This window comes from Athene cunicularia (genome assembly GCF_003259725.1).
Source record: "Athene cunicularia isolate RWA chromosome 4 unlocalized genomic scaffold, athCun1 chr4_part1, whole genome shotgun sequence".
In the NCBI taxonomy this organism is placed as follows: domain Eukaryota; kingdom Metazoa; phylum Chordata; class Aves; order Strigiformes; family Strigidae; genus Athene; species Athene cunicularia.
Genome location: NW_020799098.1, coordinates 27,787,387 through 27,811,910, shown reverse-complemented (window position 1 = coordinate 27,811,910; position 24,524 = coordinate 27,787,387). Strand labels below are relative to the sequence as shown.

Sequence of the window (24,524 nt, the reverse complement as noted above, 5' to 3'; positions counted from 1 at the left end):
CCCATAAATCTTCATGTAATCTGTCATTTCTGTGCTTTAATATAGCAGGCATGTTATTGAAATGACACCCATGAGATCAAATTCTCCCCACGTCTTGCAGAAGATAAGCTGTGAATTCTGGTCCAGTGAATTTTTAGTCTTTTTGTAGTCAAATGGGACTATATTCTTTTTTCCATCATAAGTTTTTCTGCTTCTGTAGTTTGAGAGAATCAACTGTGAGCAGTCTGATCCAGCAGTCCTAGATAAACCTAGGATTTTTTAAAAATCTGCACTGAAATTATCTAGGACTTACTTCACAGTGTATTTCCCTTATTGCAGTCATTACTGAAAGAATGGCACTTGGGTAAGCAGTGGTTATTGGCATTTCATTAGGGACAGAATTTTTTAGCTGTCAGAAGAAATTACCTGATGTTTTAAATCATCCTGTATTCTGACTATATTCTCATTTAATACAAAACCTGATTGCATTGAAAGCAAATGACTAGTTGCCTTAAAGACCAGTGGTATTTCCTAACTACAGTGCATACATTACTTAATTAAAAAACGTCTTTCTTGAATCACGTTTTCTAACAACACTGGTAGGAAGGGACCTTGTACCACTATTCTTCAGTTCCTGAGAATATGTTTTGGTCCAGTGCTGTGCTAAACCTATTTTATGCCAAAATCTCCAGCATTTAGGGTTGGTTTCTTTCAGTCTGCCCACACCGTTCTGCTTCCAAGTCCTCTTACTCTTCCCTTGGAAGAGGACATAAATGTGTTTCTACAAGGTACCTCAGTCTTACAGACTTAGAGAACGATTCAGAGAAACTCTTGACTACAGAGCTGAGGTAGACTGGTTTCTTCTCTTGGCCACTAACCTAGAAGCTTGAAGTGAGCCAAGTGAATAAGCATGTAACACCCCTCTTTCCTTCTACAGGCCCATTTTTCTCTGAAGATTCCATTATTTATACCTTTAGACCATTATTTATGTCTCTATTCCTTTATTTATTAGAACTGAGAGGACAGAGCATGTCTGAAGTTTATGCAGATACCAGTGGCATACTAGAACACTTAAAACTGGTGCATATATTCTTTGTGTATTGCTATATTTGGTGGCAAGAGGAAAAGAAACAGGGTCAGGGAGTATATAAGGAGTAGGTGTAATGCATTTATGTTTATAGGACACTTTATTAAATACTCGATGATATAGGAACCATTAGCACTATCTCTAGCTTTACTTCATATTCATCACAGAAATTGGTGTAAAAAACGCATAAATGTTCAAGTGATGGAAAACTGGCAAAATTGTAAAACTGGAAGAGTTAAGTTGATGCTTGCTGAGTCACCAATGATGATTTTAAATAGGTTTAGTGTTTTTCATAAGTTTTTTTCCTGTAGAGGAGAAAAATACAACATGCTGTTTAGTTGCATATAAATATTTACTTTTCTGTTATGCAAAACTATCAATTCATGGTGTTTAGAGAAGCATGTCTTTCACAATCCAACATTCTTTTCTTGAGCAGTCATTGAAAGCAAATTTGGATACAACAGTCCCTTTTAAAATCTGTGGTAATATGTTAATGTAAAGATTGCAGTTTACTGTTGCTTTCAGGAGTTGACAAGAAAAAATATGTTTGAGGTTCTCCTTTAGTATGAACATTTGCCTAAAGTAGCTAGTATCCACAATGCCAATAGACTTAAGAAAAAATTTCCCACAGAAGCTCACTGTTTTCCTTGGCACACATTTAATGTTTCTTCTAGGTTAACTCTGAGGCATCTGTACAACAGTGGTGGTAACTGCTCTCAGTTATATAGTTGTGCTTGGGATGATTTAAGATCTCATGTACCTCCAAATATATTCAATATTACCTCTTCCTCACAAGAAGAGTAAAAAAAAATGATGCTGAACACTATTTCTGTGTATTTTCTCAATTCTTTAAGAATACAGTTTTGTTGTTTATTGGTAACATAAGTTTTTTACTCCTAAGACAAACTCTTTGTGGAGTCATGGCTAAGCATTTACCTTGTAGACTTACCTTGCTCAGCATTTACCTTGCATTTACACTGGGTAGAGTGGGGCACTTTTGCCTGGGATTTGCAAGAAGTGCATCTTGATTGGGAGTCACACTTTTAGGAAAACAAGCTGGATCTTATGTTTGTTTGTCTTGAAGAAACTGGGTCAGCTCCCGAGTGCCCCAATCACTAGGCTGTGTAGTGATGGTCCTGCTTCCTATTATCTGGCCCAGCAGAACTGTGTTCTTTTTTACAGAATATGATGACTTCAAGGGATGATGTGCTCTGATTCAGGAGGTTGTGATACTCTGAGTTGTAGATCTAATTTTAACTGCTTTAGGCTGAAGAGGGAATTGAATTCAACAGCCTTATTTCCTGCAGGAGCACTGTAACCACTGCACTGTTAGAAAGGGCAATTTTATGCCATTTTCCTTTTTTTTTTCTTTTTCTTTCTGTTTGGCCTGTGCTTTCAAAAGCAGTTATGGCAGCTGTGTTTGGGAGATCTGTATTCATAACAGAGCTGTGTTATTCCTCTGTTACCTGCACTCAGACCTCCCAAGGGGTCCTAATACAGGCTGTACAAATGAAGGTGGTGGAATGCAGGGAAGCCTGCCATGAGTAGCTGCTAAGCTGCTATATTCCAGCATGACCATAAGCAGAACTTCAGGCAGACTTTGAAGACTTCAATATAAAAATGTAGGCAGGTGTGGGCTGCAGGAAGTTACATAGTCAAGCAGGGATTGTCTAAATTTCACTTGGATTTAGGTTCCTAAAAACTCACCTAAATCCTTATCTTTGTCAGTGCCTGGATATCTGAGGTGCTACTTGTGGGTAAGGGCAGTAATTTACCTGAGATATCCCAAAATCTTGGATTGCAGCATTTGCAACTTCTGAATAAGCTGTTGAATAAAAAAAGGAGTTCTAACAACCAATAAGCTCTCTCTGACATTCTTTATATTTCTCTTGTTGTGGGAAATGGTGATGATCACCTTACAGACTTTGTCAACTCACCCAGGCTGTACCTTTTCAATAGACAGAGCTACCACTCTTTTATTCTCACCCTGTGCTGGCAGTTTCAGATGTTCACATAACTCCGCCATATTTAAGCTTACCATTGACTTACATCCTGCTTGCTAGGAGTAGTAGGAGGAGTAGTAGCTTGCCCAGTAGTAGGACAGTGTTGAGTCACTGGAATAGGAAGATTGTTACCAAGTGAGATACTGCTAGCACCTCACACCATACTGGTGCCATATGCATTCTTCAATGTTACCCAGTTTTTTAACAGTGGCAGTAGCAAAAAAACTCATATGGGACACTGCTGTGGCTGGGTCTCAAGGAGATTGGATAACATGTGATGCTTAGCAGTATCAGAAAAGGTACATACAACTGCACAAATGCAGTCTTCTTCATTTCTGCTGTCTGATAGTGTCTGCACTGTGTAGGGGTGTCAGAAATAGATGATAATTCTAATATTATCAGCAAGGAAAGTTTCCTTACAAATAGTCTTTGTGCCATACTGGAACAAGAGACATTGCAGAATGATGGAAAACTACGCTGTAAATCCTACTTATGCCTACAGTCTCCTCAGTCAAGGCAGTAAAATGTACAGTGAGGTTGAGGGGGTATAAATCTAGTCTCTGTGCAGCAATTCCTTAAGAAATAGTTCGACTCTCATTTGTGCCAGTCAGTCTGGTAACCTGTTCTTCACAGGAAGCTGCTTATAGCAGAGCCATCCAAAAGGATAACCCACAGAGACCGGCATTAACAAGACCAACAATATATATGTTGTAGACCTTAGTCTCTCGAGGTTCTTTGGGGAGAGGCTGTCAGGGTGATGGATGCATTTACACTCTTGTGTCCTGTCACGACTAACTTCTATGTGGTCCTGTCACGACCACCTTCTATGTGATTGATCTTCCTGACAAAGAGGATAAACTATAGTCATCCTTTGGGAAGACGTTGTCTGCAATTTATAATCCTATCATCCAATTTCACCTGATCATAGGGAAAATTGTAATTATTTTTAGTCAGTTTTGAATAAAGTTGTATTAACTTCATAACAACAGTATCAATCTTGCTATTAAATAGTCATTTGGAATTTTGTTTAAAAGGTACAACATTTTTTTGGTATATGAGCTCATAGTCTTAATGGAGTTATACTTAAAAATACATAAATACATGTTTAAGCTTTTGCAAAGGTTTGTGACTTTTTGTGCAGATTCACTGAATTCAGAAAATAGTTTTTCTCTATTCTTCTATATTCCATTTATAGAACAGAAATTATTAGTTGCAAACTCTATAGAATACTGTGATAAGTTATAATTTTATAAGGTACTTAAAAAAAGAGACAGTATTATTGTGCATAATAAGTGGAACAGTCCTTATCACTTCTATAGTCACTTAAAGATTATAATAATTGCTTGATTCCTTAATAAAAGAAATAGAAGAACATGGAGCTCTTAAATAATTAGTAATGGATTATTTTTTAATTATGAAATAAGCTGTATTTAGCCTTATTGCTTAAATTTATTTTGCATTTTACATTTTTTCAAAAGAAATGCCTATCCAACTTCTAGTTCATCAGAAATGTTTAGAAATTTCAATGAAGCTGTAAATCTGTGGATATTGGGTGAACTAAACTAAATTATATGGATTAACTTGGCTGTCTACCAAAAAGTTTACCTACAATTTTTCATTGAGAATCTAAAAGCCGTTTATAGCATATATTAAATCATATAGCTGTTCTGTGTAATGGGGAGGACTGCTGTTGAAAACATAGGAGTTACTAATTGACACCAGAATGATAAAATGGCTTTTTTTGTTTTTCAGGTTTTAGGAACAGATGAAGATAATATGGGGGATGGTTGTTCTCAGAAACTGGCTTCTGCCAAGTTCCTTAGACTTTTGCTTCTAATACTGATTCCATGCATCTGTGCCCTTATCCTTTTGCTGGTGATCCTGCTTACCTTTGTAGGTGAGTGCTAATGGTGTAAATAATAGACACATTTTTTAATTAAGGAGACTACAACTGAGACTGCATTCTCAAGTGCTAATGTAATTGTGGACATTAAAGATACATCTTCGCACATCTACCCAACAAACTAATCTACCCAGTGACTTAACAATGTTTGTTGCAGAGAAATAAAGATGCTATTTAGATTTATATATTTAAACCGTATGTAAGGTACTGAAGAGGAATCATTTTCTGAATACCTCAAAGTAGATTTTTGAGGAGAACACTACCCTGAGCCCATAATATATAGATGGTTTTCAGCAGTCCTTTTACAAGTACAAAAAGATACTTATGTTAGAACTTTAGGTCACTGACGGTGGAATGGAGTATTTATCCCTTTATGTCACACATTGTTGTGCAAATCTGATTTTTATTTTCAGGTGAAAAGTTAATTTATAAGTAGCCACAAATATTTCTGAACAACCTACAGAATATTACTGTTTAACTAAGGAAAAATATGTTCATTTCTTCTAAATATGAAAAATGTATCAATGCAGAACACCAGGTATGTTTTGTGGAAACTTGTTCTAGATATATTAGATTTCATAATGGCTTAGTCTGTTAACTAACTTTGCCTCTGTTACAGAATGAAAAGATAATAATTTATTACCAATTTTTTTTTTTTTAAAGCCTTACCTTTGTTACCTTTAGAGAACCTGACATATCTTATCATTAAACTACTTCAACTACAACATGAGAAAGACAGTAATGCTAGGTTACAGCATTACTTTTTCAGGAAAATAAAAGTAGAAATATAATCTGCTTTCAGTGCTGAGGGTTTCTGGGATTTTTACTTCTTTTTTTTGTTAATGAGAATATTTATAGTTGAGCTTCCTTAAGTACTTCAGAAGCACATCTGTTACAAGTGGGGTGTGGGTTATATAGATATAATTTCCTATTTTAACCCCCAACTTCAATATACATTATACAATCAAACAGCAAGCACAGGAGGAAACAAAACACATCTCAGAAGCACCTTCAGCACTGTCAAAATCAAGACAATTTAAATCTGTTTTCTCCATTCAGTCTGTAAAGGATTTGCAATAAGACGTTGTAGGCCTGTTCTTTTCATTTAGCTTAAGTTAGGGAAGTAAAAAAAAAACAAAGCCAGTAAATGTTATGATTGACAAGTAAGTCTTGGGATGTGTCTTTAAACTAAGAACAGTCTGAAGTGCATTAAGATCAAGTAAGTCTGACAATTAGGAAATATGATGCCATTCAATTTACTTCCCTTATATTTAACATTCCATTTGTGTCCTTCATATCCTCTGCCCTAGATTTTCATTCTTTGTTGAGAAAGCAGATAAAAAAGCAGGTGTATTTACGTCTGCTGTACTCATTCTCCTCCTCTGAGGGATGTATTGACATAACACTCATGAAAATATATGAATTCCGCTGGGGAAATGGGACCTGTTCCGATCCTACTTAGGCAGCAAAAATCAGGACTATCTCCTCTTAAGTCAATGTATTTACTGTAGGGTGAAGAATAGGCTTGGTGTTACTACTCATGTCTAAAATTGGCAAAGCTTCCTTCAGCATCTGTTGAATTAGCATGATTATAATTTAGTATTCTTCTTTCTCAGTTAGCAGATTTCATTTTATGTGCATTGATAACCTAGAAACAAATAGTTCTGATGACTGGAATTAAATGAACAACTTATGTGGGCATTTTTAAAGTATGTGTAATATAATATAGTCTGTTCTATTTATTGAGTTTACACTCTATCCAGAATCATATTAATTTTCATTTCATATTCATATACATTTCAGATCAATAGTAAATGAATTCTGTTAAAGTCTAATATTTGTATGATGACTTAAAATGCAAGAAAATCTACTCTTATTTTTTCATGAAATGGATGAGTTAAATTCTGTGGTTGTCATTCTAGTATCTTTCACTGATGCTTAAAAGATAGAGAGCTCTAGTATATCATTTAGAATCTTATGAACTTCTTTCATTTGACTTTGGTAATGAACTCATCAGAAAATTAGGCCTTTTGTATTTTGCAAGAAAGTATTTAATTTCCTGTGGTAAATTTGTAGGTAATTCTTCTTTTTCTTCTGTAATATTTTTTGATTAAATGAGATATATGCACATGAAAAAGTGTGCATGCACCTTGAAACTTTCTTACTCGCTTTCCTTACATCTGTTTTGTTGCCTGCATGTCTTTGCAAGCACTGATGTTGAAGGAAATGAGAAGTTGGTATGGGTGGAAGGAGACAGGTAGAGCAATACAGTTACATTGTAGTAACAGAGAATATCCTGCTGGAGGTGTGTCATGGGGGCCTGTTGCCAGAATATGTCATTAATCAACCTTTCAAAAATTATTTACCATCAAAGTATTCAAGATGCAAAGCCCTTGAAAAAGTTACTTTGTTAGAACTGTGTACAAAGAAAGTACAAAGCAAATTATCAGTAGAGTTACATGTTATTTTGATTAAAGATACAAGAGACTTTTATGGCCCACGGAAGAAAATACCAAGCTGAGTTGTTTAGCTCTTATTTCTCTTAAGTACATACATTCTGTCTCTGCATACTCTTCTGTCTCTCACCAGGAGTATAGCATGCTTGTCAACCTGTAGAAGAAAACTGTAGTGAATGAATGTCATTTCAGTCATTGAAGTGAAGGCAGTACCAGTTGCTATGAAAGAAGTCTAGCCTTTAGACCGTGACCATAATAATTTGTTGATTGCTTGTGTTACATCAGAGGGCAGGGAGGCTTAGGAATGGTGCTTTCTTTGGACTGTTGTAGACCTAACATGCAAGACTTTGACCATGAATACCTAACTCAGCAATATAAATTTGAAGGGGGGAGAAAAAGATAGATTATACATGACTGAAATTACTGATATCTTACAGTTTCATCTGATCCATATAGACACCAAGAGCCTTCAAATAAGACTGGTTCATATTTTTTTTTATGGGGATTATAGTTAGTATAGTATAGTAAACTTTCATTACTTTCCAGAAAAACAAATAACTGAATCCATGGTTTGAATAGCTAAATTTTTCTTTAAAATAGAGAGATAGAAGATCACCTTCAATTTATGTTAGAATCCGTAGTTTGTGTTCCATTTTGCTTACATGGTTTGCAAACATTACAAAGGTGAAAATTTGCATGTTTGTAAGAATGAAAAACCTCTGGCATTTTAATGCTTTTCCTTGCAGAAAGGGAGTGTTCTAAACCACTTGAAACATTGTTTTTAAAAAGTCCCTCAAGGCTTGTGAGCATTATACCAAATTATATATTGTTTTGATTGTAACATAATTTCTTACCCTTGTTATTTATCTGGGAAAACAAAATGCTTTATACTTACAGTTCAATAAAGGAAAACCAATTCTATTTATCTTATAGTCATAAATGCATTTAGTAGTCCTATTGGTAGATGTCCCATTCTGCCCATTCCTTCACATCAGTATCCTCAACTCATACTTAGGTGGTCTTCTAGCACCTCCTGTTAACAGCCATCCACAACTTAAACTTGTCTATTGTTTTCTGTAGAATTCAGAACAAGTCTTGTGACACACATAAAGAATGGTTTCATGTATATCAGACTTTTACAGTCTAGATGTAATTTTTGGGCCTGTGATCACACTGCAGGACCACATCAAATAAAGCCTGCGTATCAGGCAAGCAGCATATCCTCTTTATCTATGCACAATGTTAGGCATTCTTGCATTTTGCAAAATAATACTTAAAAAATCTGTTAGTCAACACTGGTGGGAATGAGGATTAAAATGAAAGTCTCTAAGATGTTGACTATGGATCTGCAAATAATTGAGGTTTTGGTTCTCTCACCATCCTTATGTTATCAGCATACAGTGTTTATATTTTGGCACTGACATGTATTTTTGAAATTAATTTTGATTTGCAGTGGGAATTATTATAAGTGTTATTTGTGATGGGTTGTATTTAGAATTTTCATCTTACTCTCCTTAAATACAAAGCTCACTCTTATAGCTGTGTTTTTGTAATCCTTTTATAAGTATGAACCAGGCTGGGCAGTTCTCAAATCATTCTGTTCTTTGGGAAATATGTAGAAAGATTCTGTCCACCTGAGGGATGCTGTCAATGTTCTTGCATGCAACTGGTTGTGAATAAGGATCATTACTATTGTATTATCTATGAGACTTGTGTTCTCCTTTCCCTTCCCCTCCTGAGAAAACAGAAGGAGCTGTGTCTTCTTCACAGAATAAACATCAGGAGAAGTACATTACAGTAAAACTGCTAGGCTTGGCCTTGTGACTGTTCGATCTTCCACATTCATAAGGTAACAAGCATATGTCAAGACTTCTGTATAAGTTTGGGAACCCAACTGTACTGGCCCATAAGGCACTTTCTGCCACACAGAGAAAGTTGAAGTTTCATGGAGTTGTAGTCTAGAGTAAAAGGAGCTTGATCCCTGAATTGTTTGGATGTGCTGGTAGTTCTCCAAGTGATGTCGAGCCACAAGGCATATGACACATCCTGAAACTCTAACATGACTAGCAGCGTGGAGATCCAAAAGTTAAAATTGTGAAAGCAACATGAAATATAAACAATTTTATTGTCAATCAATGGCAATATTTGCCATAAGACAGGTGTCTAAATTTAGGACTTTAATAGTAATGTATAAATAAACCATTTGATCCTGGGAGTTTTCTAATGGAAGATGGTGATCATCAGCTAAATGATCTTCCAGTTCTTTATCTTGCCAACTGTGGTGGTGCAACCCCCCTCTCATGGGCTGCTCCGTGCTTAGTGCAGTTTTCCCCTCCTTGGGTCACATGATAACCTAATCAATAGGGAAAGGTAAGGAACCAGAGCATAAAGGCACTGCCTTATTGCTGCCGACTCCCACCTCCCCTGTTGCTTGGGAACAGAGCACATGCCAAAGGCAGTAGACCAGAGAGTTGAGGTGCCCCCCTTAGCCCACCTGGTTTCTGCCCCCTCCTCTCCTGCCATTTGAGAACAAGAACAAAGGCAGGGGACCAGAGCAATTAGGGTGCTCCCTTAGTCCTCCTTGTTTCTGTCCCCCTCTCTTACCCTTAAAGAACAATAGGAACCATCAATACCTGCTGACAGCCTAGTACATCTGTATTTGGGTTGTGGCCCAAATAGGGTGATACCAAAACTCCAAGATCTAGCAAGTTCTGGGCTTGCACAACTGGTAGAAAGGACCAGAATACTGTATCATCCAAGTTGGGCCGAAATGGAAAAATACCTGGCAAAAGTCAGTTATCTCGGATCCTATAAAAAGCGAGACCCTTTGAGCTCTCCTGGATCTCAGTGGGCTGTGACCAGCATCTCCCCTGAGCTGGGACGCCTCTCAGACTTCTTGAAGTTTGAAGACTGTCTGCCCACAAAGCCGATGGAAGGCCAGGGTGAAGTCAGACTTCTCAACTCTCAATTACTGCTTGTTGAGAAGTACTGATGCATTGTAAGTATTTGTTCTGAACTCTTCCATCTACCTCTTTACCTGTCTATGTGCTTGAATATACACATTTGCCTTCATGAGTGTGGATGTCTGTATATTTCACTGGATATCCTTGTATTTCCGCACTGTTTATGTGTGTGTGTGAATGTATGTTTTGTGTGTTTATATATATACTTTTTTTTTGATTTAGAATACCTTGTAGTAAGTTAGTGTGAATCTTGTTATTCTTGAGTCTGTAATCATTGCTATTTTAATCATAACATATTTTACTAAATTACTTTGTTAATCATAAAATCAATCAGTCATTAAGTGTTGCTAACATTTAATCTATGATCTAGCTCACACCATGAATAAATCTTAAATTGCTATTAAATAATAACCGTGTGAGGCACTTTCATCCACAACACCAACACAGCTATATTATGGGGAATGTCCGAAGGACTTTATCCCAGAGCATCCTGTATTTCAGCCATTTATAAGAACTAATTTAGTCTGGTAAGGCTGCTTTAAAGATATACCTGGAATGCTGAAAAAAAAAAAAAATTATGAATACAGCTCCAGGTCAGAATGTCTGCTGTGAGACATCACTGTGGTCAGTGGGGAATTGTGCCTGTGATCTAGATTATAATAATGAAAGACTGGCAGTTCATCCAGCACAGATGGACAGAAGATCACAGTGACTGAAGCATGGATTCTGGTGGGGCATAACTGGTTCCCAAGGAGCCCATGGAGCTTTATTCAATAGTCAGCGCAAAGTGGGTGTTTAACACAGGCACAGAGTTGAGGATTGGTTTCTGAATTGCAATAGAACCATTATGTATGTTACATTTCATTTCTTTGGTTAAGAAAATCTTTATAAATTTCTAGTTACATGATAAATCATGCTCAAGAAACAGGAAAAAAGAAAGACACCAGGTAAGATTTTTTAATTAGACCACAGTATTATGACTGTAACTGGGAACTTTCAGGCAACAACAGCTGTTAATATGAACGGTAGCTACTGTCCCCCCCTCCAGTCCTTTAGTATGATCCTGATATTTTTGCTGAGACTGTTGCCTAAAAGCCAGAGGCTGATGAAAGGGAAAATCTCTCATTTCTGCACAGGACCTTAGGAGCTGGCTTGGTTCTGCAGCTTCTTTAAAAGATGGCTTCCACAAAGTCTATTTTGAGTTCCATTTTATCTGGGAACTGATCCGTTATTTGCATAAGACACTTGTTAAGATGCATTAAAAAAAAAAAAAGACAACTCATGTCCTATTTGGCCCCTTGAGCAGCCGGTAAGCAGTTGAAGGTAATGTCTTTATTTGACAGGAGGAGCAGGATAAAGCCTGTTACTGCAGCTCCACTGATGTGCAGTGGTTTGGTATGCTATGGGACCTCCATATTATCAGTGATGTGCCCATTTCTTCAGAGTGCAAAGTCATAGAGACAGACCCTGCAGAACAAATCTCAGTGGGTATGTGCTAGCTAGTTAGAGTAGTGAACCAGGGTTTTATTACTTGTGTAACTGCCTCATCCATTACACATACATTGGTAGGCTGCTTTGCTCTATTTCATTAGCTTTTTTAACAAACTTGGTGTTTTGAGATTTCCTGCTGTGAACTGCTAGAAATCACCCACACTATACGCTGCCAAAATCTCAATTTAATAGCTTGAACAGTGTGACTGTCCATTTCAGATCTTTAAAGAAAACATTAATTCCCCAATAGTGAACAGCAACTGGAAAATGATCAGTAAAACTGTTGGCAAAGCATTGCTTTGAACTGAATGAGCCTGGTGCCAGTTTCTTGGTTTTGTACCAAACACAGTGAAGGCTGGGATGCTGTGAATTTCTGTCATCTGGACATGTCCAGCTGTAGCTGGAGACACAAATCCAAAATGGTTACAGCTATTTCTCAACTAATTAACTATCTGCCTTATGATTTACTGGCTACAGCTCTGTATGGACTCACATCTGAAAAATAGTTGGCTATAGTGTGCATGTATACGTGAATAAAATGCACGTTCTGTGTATGTTGTATGGCTGTTAGCAGACATTGATAGAGAGTAATTCAGTTCTCATTATGAAGAGACTAAGAATTGATTGTTTTAAGGCATTGCACTGTTTTCTTAGGTATCTTGAAATTTAAATAGTTCCTTCAGGGTTTTTGATGCTGTAAAAAATCTCTGGTAAGCTTAATTTAAGATTGAAAATATGTAGTAGTATTTTTAGAGGGGAAAAGGATGAAAGCAAATGGGAGCCTGACTCAGAAAGTGAACTCCATAGCCTGGAATTAAGTGCTTGAATTCCCTGCTGTGCATTAGGAAGATGAGAGGATAGGAGGAGAACACTGGTGAAGAACAAGGTGACTCAGGAAGGTGATCCAAAACCCTCACATACTAAGTAGAAACAGAGTTGCTGTCTAGAGCTAGCTAGTGGAGAGTGCCAAACAGAGGTCTCTGCCTGCCTCTCTCAAGGGCATATGCACCAGAGCCCAGGCTCATTTTATTTTGTGGGAAAAATAAAAACCTGTTAAAAAGAATTTTTATACTGCTCATTGTCAGCTGAGATGATACAACTGGGAAGGCCTTTTGTGTAGAAGAGGTTCACTGTGTGGTACACCTGTCAAGATGAGAAGGGGAGTTGTTATCACTAGAAAACTGTGAAAATAGAACAAAAAATGCTATTGTTGGAAAGATGGGTTGAAGAAGCAAACAAACATTTGGGGATTCTCAGTGAAAGAAGTAAAAGACCTTATGGGTGATAGACACAGTTATTATTTGCAGTTCCAGAAAAAGAAAAAAATAAGGCTGAGTGGGGAGTGGATAGAATTCAGTGGGTAACTCCAATATTTTCCTTAACGGTATTTATTTGTCCACTTCTTTCAAGAGTTTACCCATCTTGTAATGTATTGCCTGCTAATCTGCTGAGTGACATATAAATAGCTAATCATTTTTACTTTAATTTTAAATGATTATTCATAGCTCCTTGGGACCAACGCTTTTTGAGGCTTTTTCTGTTTTTTTGTGGTGAGTGGAGGAGAAGAGACAAGCTAGGGAGGAGGAAAGAGAATGTGAAAAAAATCCCTTCAGCTATTCTTGAGTTACTGGAAAAAATTATGAACTTTTCCAAAGGAGGGAAAAGAGCTCATTTTAACTTTTTGAGAACTACAGAAAAAACTACTGAAGTTTGAAACTTGAAACAAAGTAGGCTTCTGAATCATAGAGATTAAAAGTTTTATTTGGAATCAAAGCATCCAAGTAAAGCTACATGTGAGTGAGCACAGTTTCTGAGCATGATCACTCACAAGTCCTTAGATTTTAGCAAATCATATTACTACTGGTCCCTGTTTTTGAAACCAGAGCACATTAATTCCTCCTGTTTGGCCTGACTGGAGGACTCAAAAAACCAAAAAAAACCCCAAAAAACCAACCAAACAAAAAAGCTGCTGAAATAATTTGCAGGTTGGAGAGTTTTAGTTGCTTCTGTAAAATACAGTAAATTCCTCCAAATCCATATGAATTATGAATATTTGGTGGTGGAAAACCAGAAATCTTAACATACATATATGAAGTTCCCCTGGGTTTTTCCACTAGAAGTTAGACACAAAGATTTACTCACAGTTAGTGATGCTGAAGCCAATCCAGGCTGGATAAATGAGGATATGGTAAATGTCAAATGGTAACTGTTTCACTGAACTCCATTACATTTCAGGAATCTTACAAGTTTTTCTTGCTGGTTCCAGTTGCTATAGTTAAAGGTTACTCAGTGAAAAAGAAAATGCTAAGATTGCCTCTTCTCGGCTATTCTAGTTCTCTTCTTACCTAGAAATCTTTCCAACCCAAAGTCAGACTGTAACTGGAAATTCGGTTCTTCTGGCATTGTTAGTTATTTGTAACTGTGATTAAGAAAGCTTTCCTCTGGCCCACCTTGAATTTCAGGCCAGTCAACTGATTTAGTCTAGCTGGAGCATGCATGTAGGGGTGAGAAAAGGAATCCAGTAACAGCAGTGACAAGTGGCTCAAGATGCCTGGGTGGATAGGAGCTGCATGTGGTGCCTGGAGTTGGCAGAGCTGTGGGTTTGGCTAGGGAGAGAGCCTGGAGTGGTGGAGCATGATCATGCAACTAGCCATTTTGGTAAACACAGTAACCAAACTGAAAACGAAATTCAGGAGAAATGGTGGTGGGTATTGTGTGGACTCAGGAGTCATCTGTACCAAGCACCTAATGAAGGATCAAATCAATATGAAAGCCTAGGAAAAAACGATTTACACATCAGAGTGGAAAAAAATCCAACCCTTGAGTTCAGAGGGTTTGTGAAGAACAACAGGAGGTGAATTCTTGCTAATGCACTACAGGTGTGACCATCTTTTTGGCTTGAGAGCCTGCAGCTAGCATTAAGGGTGAGAAACATGAAAAGGAGCTGAAAGAATAAGTAGAAAGCACTTTTCTTTCCACATGGAGCCCAGCTGAAGGAAGCCATGTTTTAGGTTTTTTCTTTGGCTTTTGACTAAGGAAAGGCTGTTGTATTTGTGTCCCATCATTGAAAGGACAAATATTCTTCACTCCCTTGTTTTTACTCTATTGTCCTGAAACAATGTGAGAGGAGGGCTTAAATATCACTTTTAGGAGTAGACAACAAGATAAGCTATTAAAACTATCAATTGTTGTCAGGGTATTTAAAAACAGTTGGGAGATTTTATGTTTTGAGGGATTCCTTTTAACTATTTGTAATCAAGTCTAACTGAACTAAGTGTATTATGATAAACTCTTACATGAGTACCTAGTGGCAAAAATTGCTTTTGCTATTTACCAAAAATTTCTTATCGTGTGATACAGAGTGGTGCTTCTCTTCTAGCATTAAATATGACACTAATACATTTGGTTAAAAAAATCTGAGTTAGTATTTGTAGCTTTTATTATAGACAACTAAGCTACATATATATGTTTGAGATGCCTTCTTTAATATTTGGATTAATTAAATATTTCACTAATAGGCACAGATTAAAAATAGATTATCTGACTATTTAGTTTGAACTCCCTGATTCTTATGGGATGCATCTCCTTAGTGTTATGAAGCTATTTTGCTTTGTGAACTATAATTACTCGCAACTGTTCAACACATAAAACTAAGCCAAGTCTATTTGTCTATGATAGATAATAAATGAACAAGAAAAAAATACAGCAAATGCCTAAAATTTTGGATACAACTATATATTTAAAATCTGGTTTCAGAGAAGAATGGCAAAGAACTCATGGACCTATATTTAGCAGTGATAGTTAAATTATATAATCCTATGTAGAGAAAACAGTTTTAAAATTTAGTGAATATAAAATATATTAAAAATGTATTGGTTCCCTTGAAACTTCAGAATTAGCTTTCTGAAGATGGTGGTACTACAAAAAAATAGTATTGGCAATCTTGCTAACACTATGATAGAATGAATGCATGTTGGAACTTCTCAAAATTACATTCTATAGTTATAAACATGTAAGAACTCAGTGACCTACTACAAGTAAGATTAAAACATTTTTAGTTCATGGAAGCATTTATTTGTTTCTCTATTTATATGTTTCTGGATTTATCCTGCAGTGGTCATAGATATTGTTTTGAAGTGCTACTGTTATTTTGTTGCTACATGAAATCCTTTGTTTCAGTTCCCTTTAAGTAGAATAAATATCTCTTTTTAAATCTGTGCCATTGTATTTATTATTAACTTTCCAAAACAAATTGGTAACACTTGTCCTTCCAGGTGATGGTAATTTTGGTGCTTTTTTTCATTTCTTCCAGGGGTGTTAGAAAAAACATGCTTTTATTCGAATGGAAGTGAGGTCCTCACTGTTAATGGTGACATTGAAACATCTGATGTTCTTTTGCCAAACATGGTTGAAAACAGTTCCAAGACTGATCCCACAATGGCTCTCAGCACACCACCCTCTTCCTGGACCACCACGCCTTTATCCCACATTGACCAAATGAACAAGAACTCAAATATATTCAGAGAGACTTTCCAGGAAAATACATTTGCTCTTGCAAGTCAAGCCACAGTGTTCAGTCCTCGCCCTACATATGATGCTGCTTTGGCAAAGGGCTCTGAAGACAGCACTCAACTGTTTGCCACTGCAGAGGAGGCGACTTTGGGGTCTACAGATGCATCCTTTAACAACACAGAGAGGATGACTACTCTGCCAATATTAAGTCCTACCCGTCCATCTGTGTCACAAAAAATGGATCAGAAAAAAAGTAAGTTTACATTTTATTTGGCTCCAAAATTCTGACTGAAGCAGTAGAGAACACACTGTTGGTGTTCTTCCCAATGTGTTCCCGTGAGTTCTGAGGAATGTTTCCCCTTTGATAATTTATTGTCATGCACATTCCATGTTGCAAGCAGCATTTCTTATGAGAACATTTGATTGACTCTGTTGAGGAAGAAGCAGTAAATTCTTTCAGGTATGAATACTTACAATACATTCTTCAATTAATGATAATCATGCATCCTTAGCAAGGCTGCAGGTGAGCTATTGCAGACCGTATTCAGTTTGTAGATTGGATTTTCTGTGTGTCTTTAAAATTATATATGTGGCAAGGACCTTCGTGAACTTGGGATGTAATTACAGTTGCAACTTTTTCTGTCTTAATGGGTAAATTCTTCTCTAATTTGAAGCAGTTTGTGCAGCACTAAAGTTTCAGTGATATTTCTGAGGACTATAACAAAAATGTCTAGAGAGAATAATAATAATAAGCTGTGATCAGTTTGGGGGGGTGGGGGTATTGACTGTGAAAGTAGGTGCATTTCATTAGTGCCATGGTAATTTTATGGATTCATCTTGCCAGTGGTGGTGAGAGGTTCCCTGATACTGTTTTGTGAACAACTGAAACATGAGGGTACCATATTAAAATTGTTTCTCTTGAACTGCGTATCATTCCTTTGCTCTTGATCCCACCAGAGCACAAAGCAAGACTTATGCCACGTCATAGATCTGAAATAGATGAAAGGATATAGTCAGTGACCTAGAAGTGGCACACTCTATTAAATATTTTTTTGAAATTTCTATAAAATAAAAATGAAGAGATGGTATGTGACAGTGGTGATCACTTCTGAAAAGCCCCTGAATGATACGTTATTTTGAGGAGCAGATCTGTGTATCATTCCCTTTCTTGGAATCTGTGGTCAGTGTTGTGAGACCTGATACTAGTCATCACAGATTTTTTGCTCTGCTGTTTTTTTTAAGCATTCTACCTTCAGGACTTTGTCCCTGTCCCCCCTGCCCCCCATCATCAGACAGGCAGATCAAAGTTGGGAAACAGCTCTGTTACATGTTTTTCTTTTTTCTGGTGTGAAGTAAAAGTAGGGAAAACCTTTGAATAAGACATTCTTTTTTTAAAACACAGACAATATTCCTTTTGAGGGCATTTCAGTGATAGCTTATTTTCTCACTCAAAAACGAGCTTTCTAAAATAATAACACTGTGAATCAGTGTTTTCTCAGTTTTTTTCTTCTGTCCCCTAGACTGTGGTGACTCCACAGAGCATTGGAATGGTGCAGGCTTTCTGTAGGTTCTGTTTGCTAAATGATTTTTCTTAAGCAGATTTATCTCTTATTTCCTGCCCTTGCACTCCAAACTGAGAACAAGTATTTGTAAAAGGACACTTGTATTCTATTAGTGATACATTTATTTCTCTTTTTTTGGTAACTTGGTTAGTTATCACCACACCAAGGCACAGCATAGAAGCATAGTGTGCTACACTACAGATACCTCAAACCCATAGGATTTTCAGTAATTACTGTAGCAAAGGATGCCTCAAAATTAGTGGCCTGATGATTAATGTTGAGCAAATCTGTAGGGCAATATATATCACATGTTTTTCTTAACTAGGTCTTCTGTGATGTGTTGTGGGATCTAACTGTTCCTCTTCTATAATGTTCCTATTCTGGTGTCTTTGCATTGCAGTCATAGTAATTGGGTAGATGCAGTACAGATATGTTATGTAAGAGTCTGTGTTTATATTTGTATTCATCTGGCTAATTATCATATTTGAGATACCTGGAAATATAGATCAAACAGTGTAAAGCTTTTTTTCTCTTATCATGTTTGGAATGAACTCTTTAGAGATGGGTATATGTGTATGGGAGGTGGTATCTTTTGCTCCTAGGATGTTGATGGAGGGACAGTGCTACAGTGGCTCAGGGCAGCCTTAGGTCTGGATTTCTAAACTTTCAAATACTTGGAGTTTGGTATTATATAGAAAGACACCTGTAGCCTAATGAAGAAATTTGTAAGTATGTGCTCTATTCTGGTGAGTTCAGTTCATTCCATCAGCAGTATAACTGCGTGTATATTCAGTAGGCATGACTAATTGGGATTCTACTGTGAGATAGTTTCTTCTGTGTAAAGAGAAGAGGACAAAAGATTTTTAAGGGGAAATTTGAAATACCCCATGTTTCTTTAAAAAACCAAAAACAACAGCTAAAAAAAATCCTTATCCTGAAATGAGATAATTTAAGTTTTTTCTCCCCCATCAGAAACATCAGGAGCTAGTATGTTATTAATCAATAACCTCTCAGTCTTTGATTCCGTGTTCAAGTGTTTTGCTTACCTGTATTCATGTGGATGTTGCCTTAATTCTGTGTATAGATACATAAAGAATGCATATATATTTTGGGGATCCAGAAGAATTCAGTCTCAGAACAACTATGTGTTCACATGGCTGTCCAAGGCATGGAGGTGGGGGATTTTGCTGAGTACTCAGGCCTCCTCACTACCTTGCTTGTCCTGGCCTTTGCAAATTAACTCCTTACACTTGTCCTCAGTCTCTGATTGCTCCTTTCCCATTAAGCTTTGTTTCTTGGAGAGAGCTCTAAGGTAACAGAGAACATGGTCTGATGTCCACAGAACATTATTAAGTATTTTGATGTGAAGGGAGACAGGGAATAACTGGGAAATGAGGCATAAGTAAGTTTTGGAATAATGAGACTGGAATAGCCTTTTGGAGTAAAAAGGGGTTTTGGGGAAAGTGGAAGTTAATGGCCATGTGGGAATGTTAGTGGTAGATCCAATTAAGTCTGTCTTGCGTAGTGTCTGGATCCAAACACAACCATTAGCACATGCTTAAAGAAGAATAAACTAGGACTAGCATACAGAGACACTTTGACATTATATGGTAGCAGTTTCCCATAATCTGCAGTGAGTCTTGATGAGTGGTTGCCTATGAATTTATGTAATGACTTTTGAACCCATGTAAAATAGAGGTTTGAGATTTTTAGTCATATCTTATAAGGAAATTAATCTCCAAATGAAGTGTGAGGCTGATGTTCCATCATCATCAATGTACACTAGCAGATCATCCATCAGTACAAGTACCATCTGGTTCAAATGTAGGGAGGTGAATGCATTTCTGTTGATTCAGTAAGCATGCATAGCTTAGACTTTATGCTGTTTTGATGCAGGGTGTTAAAAGACAAATGATAGGTCATATAACATAGAGACTGCCAGTGCAAAACCAAGCAGACAAAATTTTCTGGACACATTTGAACTGGCATTCATGTGGCTGTAATATTTTTGGTCTGGTGTTAGTATCCCTAGCACTGGATTTACTTTACTGGTGAACCACAGCTTCAACAAAAGACATTACAACACTATAATAAGAGAGATTATAAACATTGTGACCATATGGTATTCACTCAAGACTTCAAAATAACACGAGTAAGACATTGTTGAGTTACTAACTGGAGAGGAATGAACTTTTGGTGTATGTGACAAATTATTTAAAAAGTCCTTGAAGCAGAAGGAAGTTTTTTGGCAGAAATTCTAATAAAGAATAGATTAGTGGGTAAATGGAAATGCATGATACAATAAAGAAGAGATTAAGAAGTTTATTTTCATTTTACAAGGGGAAGCAATACCTCACAAGTCTATTAAAGTTATTTTAAGGAGTCAGTGAAAATGCTGGTGAATACAGCATACTTGGCTTTTAAAAATGCTGTTAACAAGAGTCTTCACTGAGAAGTCTTGAAGACATTTTTCTCACAGACTAATTTCTCATTAAAAGACACAAGGAAAAATAAGAATAAATGGTTAGGTTTCTGTAGTGGTTTGAGCTCAGAGGAAAACTGAGCACCACAATGCTGTTCACTCACCCCTTCCTCAGGAATGGGAAAGAGACAATAAACCAAAAAGCTCAGGAATTGAGATGAGGACAGGGAGGGATGATCCGCCCATTACAGTCACAGGCAAAAGACAGATTCATTAGGGAAAGTAAAACAACATGAATTTAATTCAAACACTAACACTACCACCACTTAACAAACAGAGGAGGACAATGAGAAGTATTGCCACATCTTAAAAACACCTTCTCCCACCCCTCCCTTCTTTCTGAACTCAGCTTTGCTCCCAATTTTTCTACCACCTCCCCCACAGCAATGCAGAGGGGCAGGGAGTGTGAGGGGTTTACGGTCAGTCACACTGCTCCTTTCTCCTCAGGGGGAGGACTCCTTGCATTCTTCTCCTGATCCAGTGTGGAGTCCCTCTCACGGGATGCAATCCACCATGAATTTTCTCCAATGTGAGTCCTTCCAATGGGCTGCAGCTTTTCCTGAGATGCTCCAGGATGGGTCTCTCCTGCATGTTGCAATCCTCGCAGTGCTGAACAACAGCGAGGGCTTCTTCCCACAAAGTCCTGGCCTTCTTTGGGCACAGCCACCTGCTCCAGTGTGGGCTTCTCCCTGGGCTGCAGGTGGGCGTCTGCTCCACTGGTGACCTCCATGGGCTGCAGGGGCATAGCCTGCTCTCTCACCACAGGCTACAGGGGGGTCTCTGCTCCAGAAAACCTCCCCCTCCTCCTCCTCCTTTCTTCCACTGACCTCGGTGTTTGCATCAGTGTCCTCACAACTCCTTCTCATAACCCCCACTCCTCCTCCCAGGTTCCCCTTCTTAAATATGTTATCACAGAGGTGCAACCACTGTTGCTAATGAGCTCAGCCTTGGTGCAAAGGTGAGTCCAACTCGGAGCCCAAGGACCTTTGAGAAGCTTCTCACAGAAGCCACTGCTGTAGTCCCCTCTGCTGCTACACACACAGCTCCACAGTGAAGAAGGTTACTGATGGAGTCTTACAGGCTTTTCTGATCTGGGGAAGGAGTGAATAATCAAGTTACAACATTTCTGCTAATACAGAATTATCTGTCTAAAATGAATAGCTAGGAATCACATAAAGGTGCCATATTGGAGTGAGTGACTGATAAAATGCTTAGATGACTTTGTGCCAATAGGTGCAAAAGAATGCTGCAGAGTGGGGAGCAACCCAAACTCCATGTAATACAATGCTGGCCTCTCAGCTAGCTTTGCCACTAAAAAAGAAAGACCTGATGGTTTGCTGCAGACAGCATTCAGGCTGCATGGCTGTGAAGAAGGCAAAAAGGTTGTTAGGTATCATCATGAATCTGCGAATAACAAAACAGAAAATCTTGTTACATTAGTGTTTAAATTCAGAAAGATAATAGCAGGCAACCAGACCAGTAGAGACATGGAATGGCTTAGATGTGAGGAGGCACTAAATAGGAGGAGGACACTGTTTTCCTCCTGGAAAACAGCTGTCTGAGGAGTAAGTGGTTGTGGTAGATACCCATTACCATTTTGAGTGTCCTGGAGAAACGGAACAGCTCACTGTTTCTTTTTTTCGTTTTTGGGGTTTTTTTTGGTTATCAGACAGAAAGTTGAAACATTAAAACAAAAAAAGGAGACGTCATGGAATTCATTGCCACGGGATGATGAGAGAACCAGAAAGTATGAACATGCTTGGAGAACTTCATGAGGGGTTGTTCTGTTGGGGCCTTTTAAACACAATAGTCCAGTGGCAACCTCTGACTTGTGAAGGCTCAAGATTTTAGGTGGCCAGAAGTTGTTGTTATACTCCTAGCTGTTTGTTCATTATATTTGCCCTAAGTTTTAAGAATTTTTCTTGGTAGGGGCCAGCTTCTGAGTCAAATGTATCCTGTGTTACCTCTCTGTTGCAAAGCAAGTGAAAGAATATGTTTATCCTGTTGAGGGATTCAGGTTTGTGTGACTTCATGTTTAAGTGTTTTCTGAAGGCATGGGCCATGGTCCTAAGTCACTAGGATGGATCACTGGAGAGTTTTCTCATAGCAAAAATATCAGGAAGGGAGTCTTAGGTGAACCAATAGGTTCAGGAGTATTATATTCCTGGAATTTAGAAATATATGCAGTAATATTCTGTTCATCTGTCAATCAATGCCTAACAGAAAAAGAACTATATAAGAACGAGTAAATTTTTTTAAAGAATAAAGGATGTTTTTGCAAGCTAAATATCTTTACAATTTTATTAGTACTTTTTTCTCTTCAAAACAAAAGTAGGCTGTAGTTAAGCAGTAAAGTGGAAGACTGACTAGAAGACATCTCAAGTGTATCAGACTGAGTGGGATGTTTAAACTTCAAATTAAGCAGATTCCCTGTTTTTGAATCATGGAATGATCTGGGTTGAAACTTTCAGACCTTAAAGACCATCTAGTTCCAACACCCCTGCCATGGGCAGGGACACCTTCCACTAGACCAGGTTGCTCAAAGCCCCGTCCAACCTGGCCTTGGAACACTGCCAGGGAGGGGGCAGTCACAACTTCTCTGGGCAACTTATGCCAGTGTCTCACCACCCTCACAGTGAAGAATTTCTTCCTTAGATCTAATCTAAATCTACCCTTGTTCAGTTTAAAACCATTACCCCTTATCCTGTCACTACACTCCCTGATAAAGAGTCCCTCCCCATTTTTCTTGTAGCCCTCTTTAAGTACTGGAAGGCCACTACAAGGTCTCCCCCGACCCTTCTCTTCTCCAGGCTGAACAACCCTAACTCTCTCAGCCTGTCCTCATAAGGGAGGTGCTCCAGCCTCCTGATCAACTCTGTGGCCTCCTCTGACTCACTCAAGCAGCTCCATGTCCTTCTTATGTGGGGAGCCCCAGACTTGGATACAGTGCTGCAGGTGGGGTCTCATGAGAGCGGAGTAGAGGGGGAGAATCACCTCCCCTGTCCCTGACTTGCTAGCCACACTTCTTTTGATGCAGCCCAGGGTACAGTTGGCTTTCTGGACAGTGAGTGCACATTGCTCGGTTGAGCTTCTCAATCAACACCCCCAAGTCATTCTCCTCAGGGCTGTTCTCAATCCACTCATCACCCAGCCTGTATTTGTGCTTGGGATTGCCCTGACCCATGGGCAGGACCTTGCACTTGGCCTTGTGGAACTTCACGAGGTTCACAGGGGCCCACCTCTCCAGCCTGTCCAGGTCCCTCTGCATGACATCCCTTCCCTCCAGCATGTCAACCACACCACACAGCTTGGTGTCATTGGCAAACCGGCTGAGGGTGCACTCAATCCCACTGTCCATGTTGTCAGTAGTGAAGATGTTAAACAGCACTAGTCCCAACACCAGTCCCTGAGGAACACCACTCGTCACTGCTCTCCACTTGGACATCGATCTGTTGACCACAACTCTTTGAGTGTGAGCATCCAGCCAATTCCTTATCCACTGAGTGGTCCATCCATGAAATCCATGTCTCTCCAATTTAGAAATAAGGATGTTGTGTGGGACAGTGTAATACTATTTTCTAACACTGCTGATTTGGAGAGACAGGGAGAAGAGAGAGAGTGAGAGTTGACATTCTTCATAGAAAAACATCCTGTAATCTAATAGAATATGCACTGAGACAAGAGGTATTAGTATCTGATTTTGTTTCTTCCACTCACTGATGTTTAGGCATGTGTATATTTAATATCCCTTTTTTGTTTCTTCCACTCGCTGATGTTTAGGCATGTGTGTATTTAATATCCCTTTTTTTCTGTGCCAAGTCTCTCATGCTTCTCTCCTAGGAGACAGTCTAGCAGTCCCTCTGCCATTTCATGAAGTGTCAGTGCAGAACTTCGACAGTGTTCAGATCCGAACATGAGAAGGAACATGACCAAGCTGGTCCTCCTGCCGTACCTTCCTCTGCCTGGCATCACCCCCCGCCCCAGCAGGCTCCAAGGCGAGACCCGCCCCTCAGCACGGCCCCAGAAGCCGCCGCGGGTCTCTGTGCTGCCCGAAACAGTTCCTGCGGCTCGTGGTTGCCGCGGAGC

At 38.5% G+C, this 24,524-nt stretch overlaps 1 protein-coding gene across 1 annotated transcript in view; it reads left to right on the top strand.

Moving 5' to 3' along the window:
• The window catches only part of CORIN (corin, serine peptidase), a 159,363-nt gene that overhangs the window by 12,361 nt on the left and 122,478 nt on the right, over positions 1-24,524 (top strand). The window contains exons 2-3 of the mRNA XM_026846970.1: positions 4,822-4,966; positions 16,195-16,647. Of these exons, the coding sequence (XP_026702771.1) occupies positions 4,822-4,966; positions 16,195-16,647 (598 nt within the window). The remainder of the gene's footprint in view (positions 1-4,821; positions 4,967-16,194; positions 16,648-24,524) is intronic.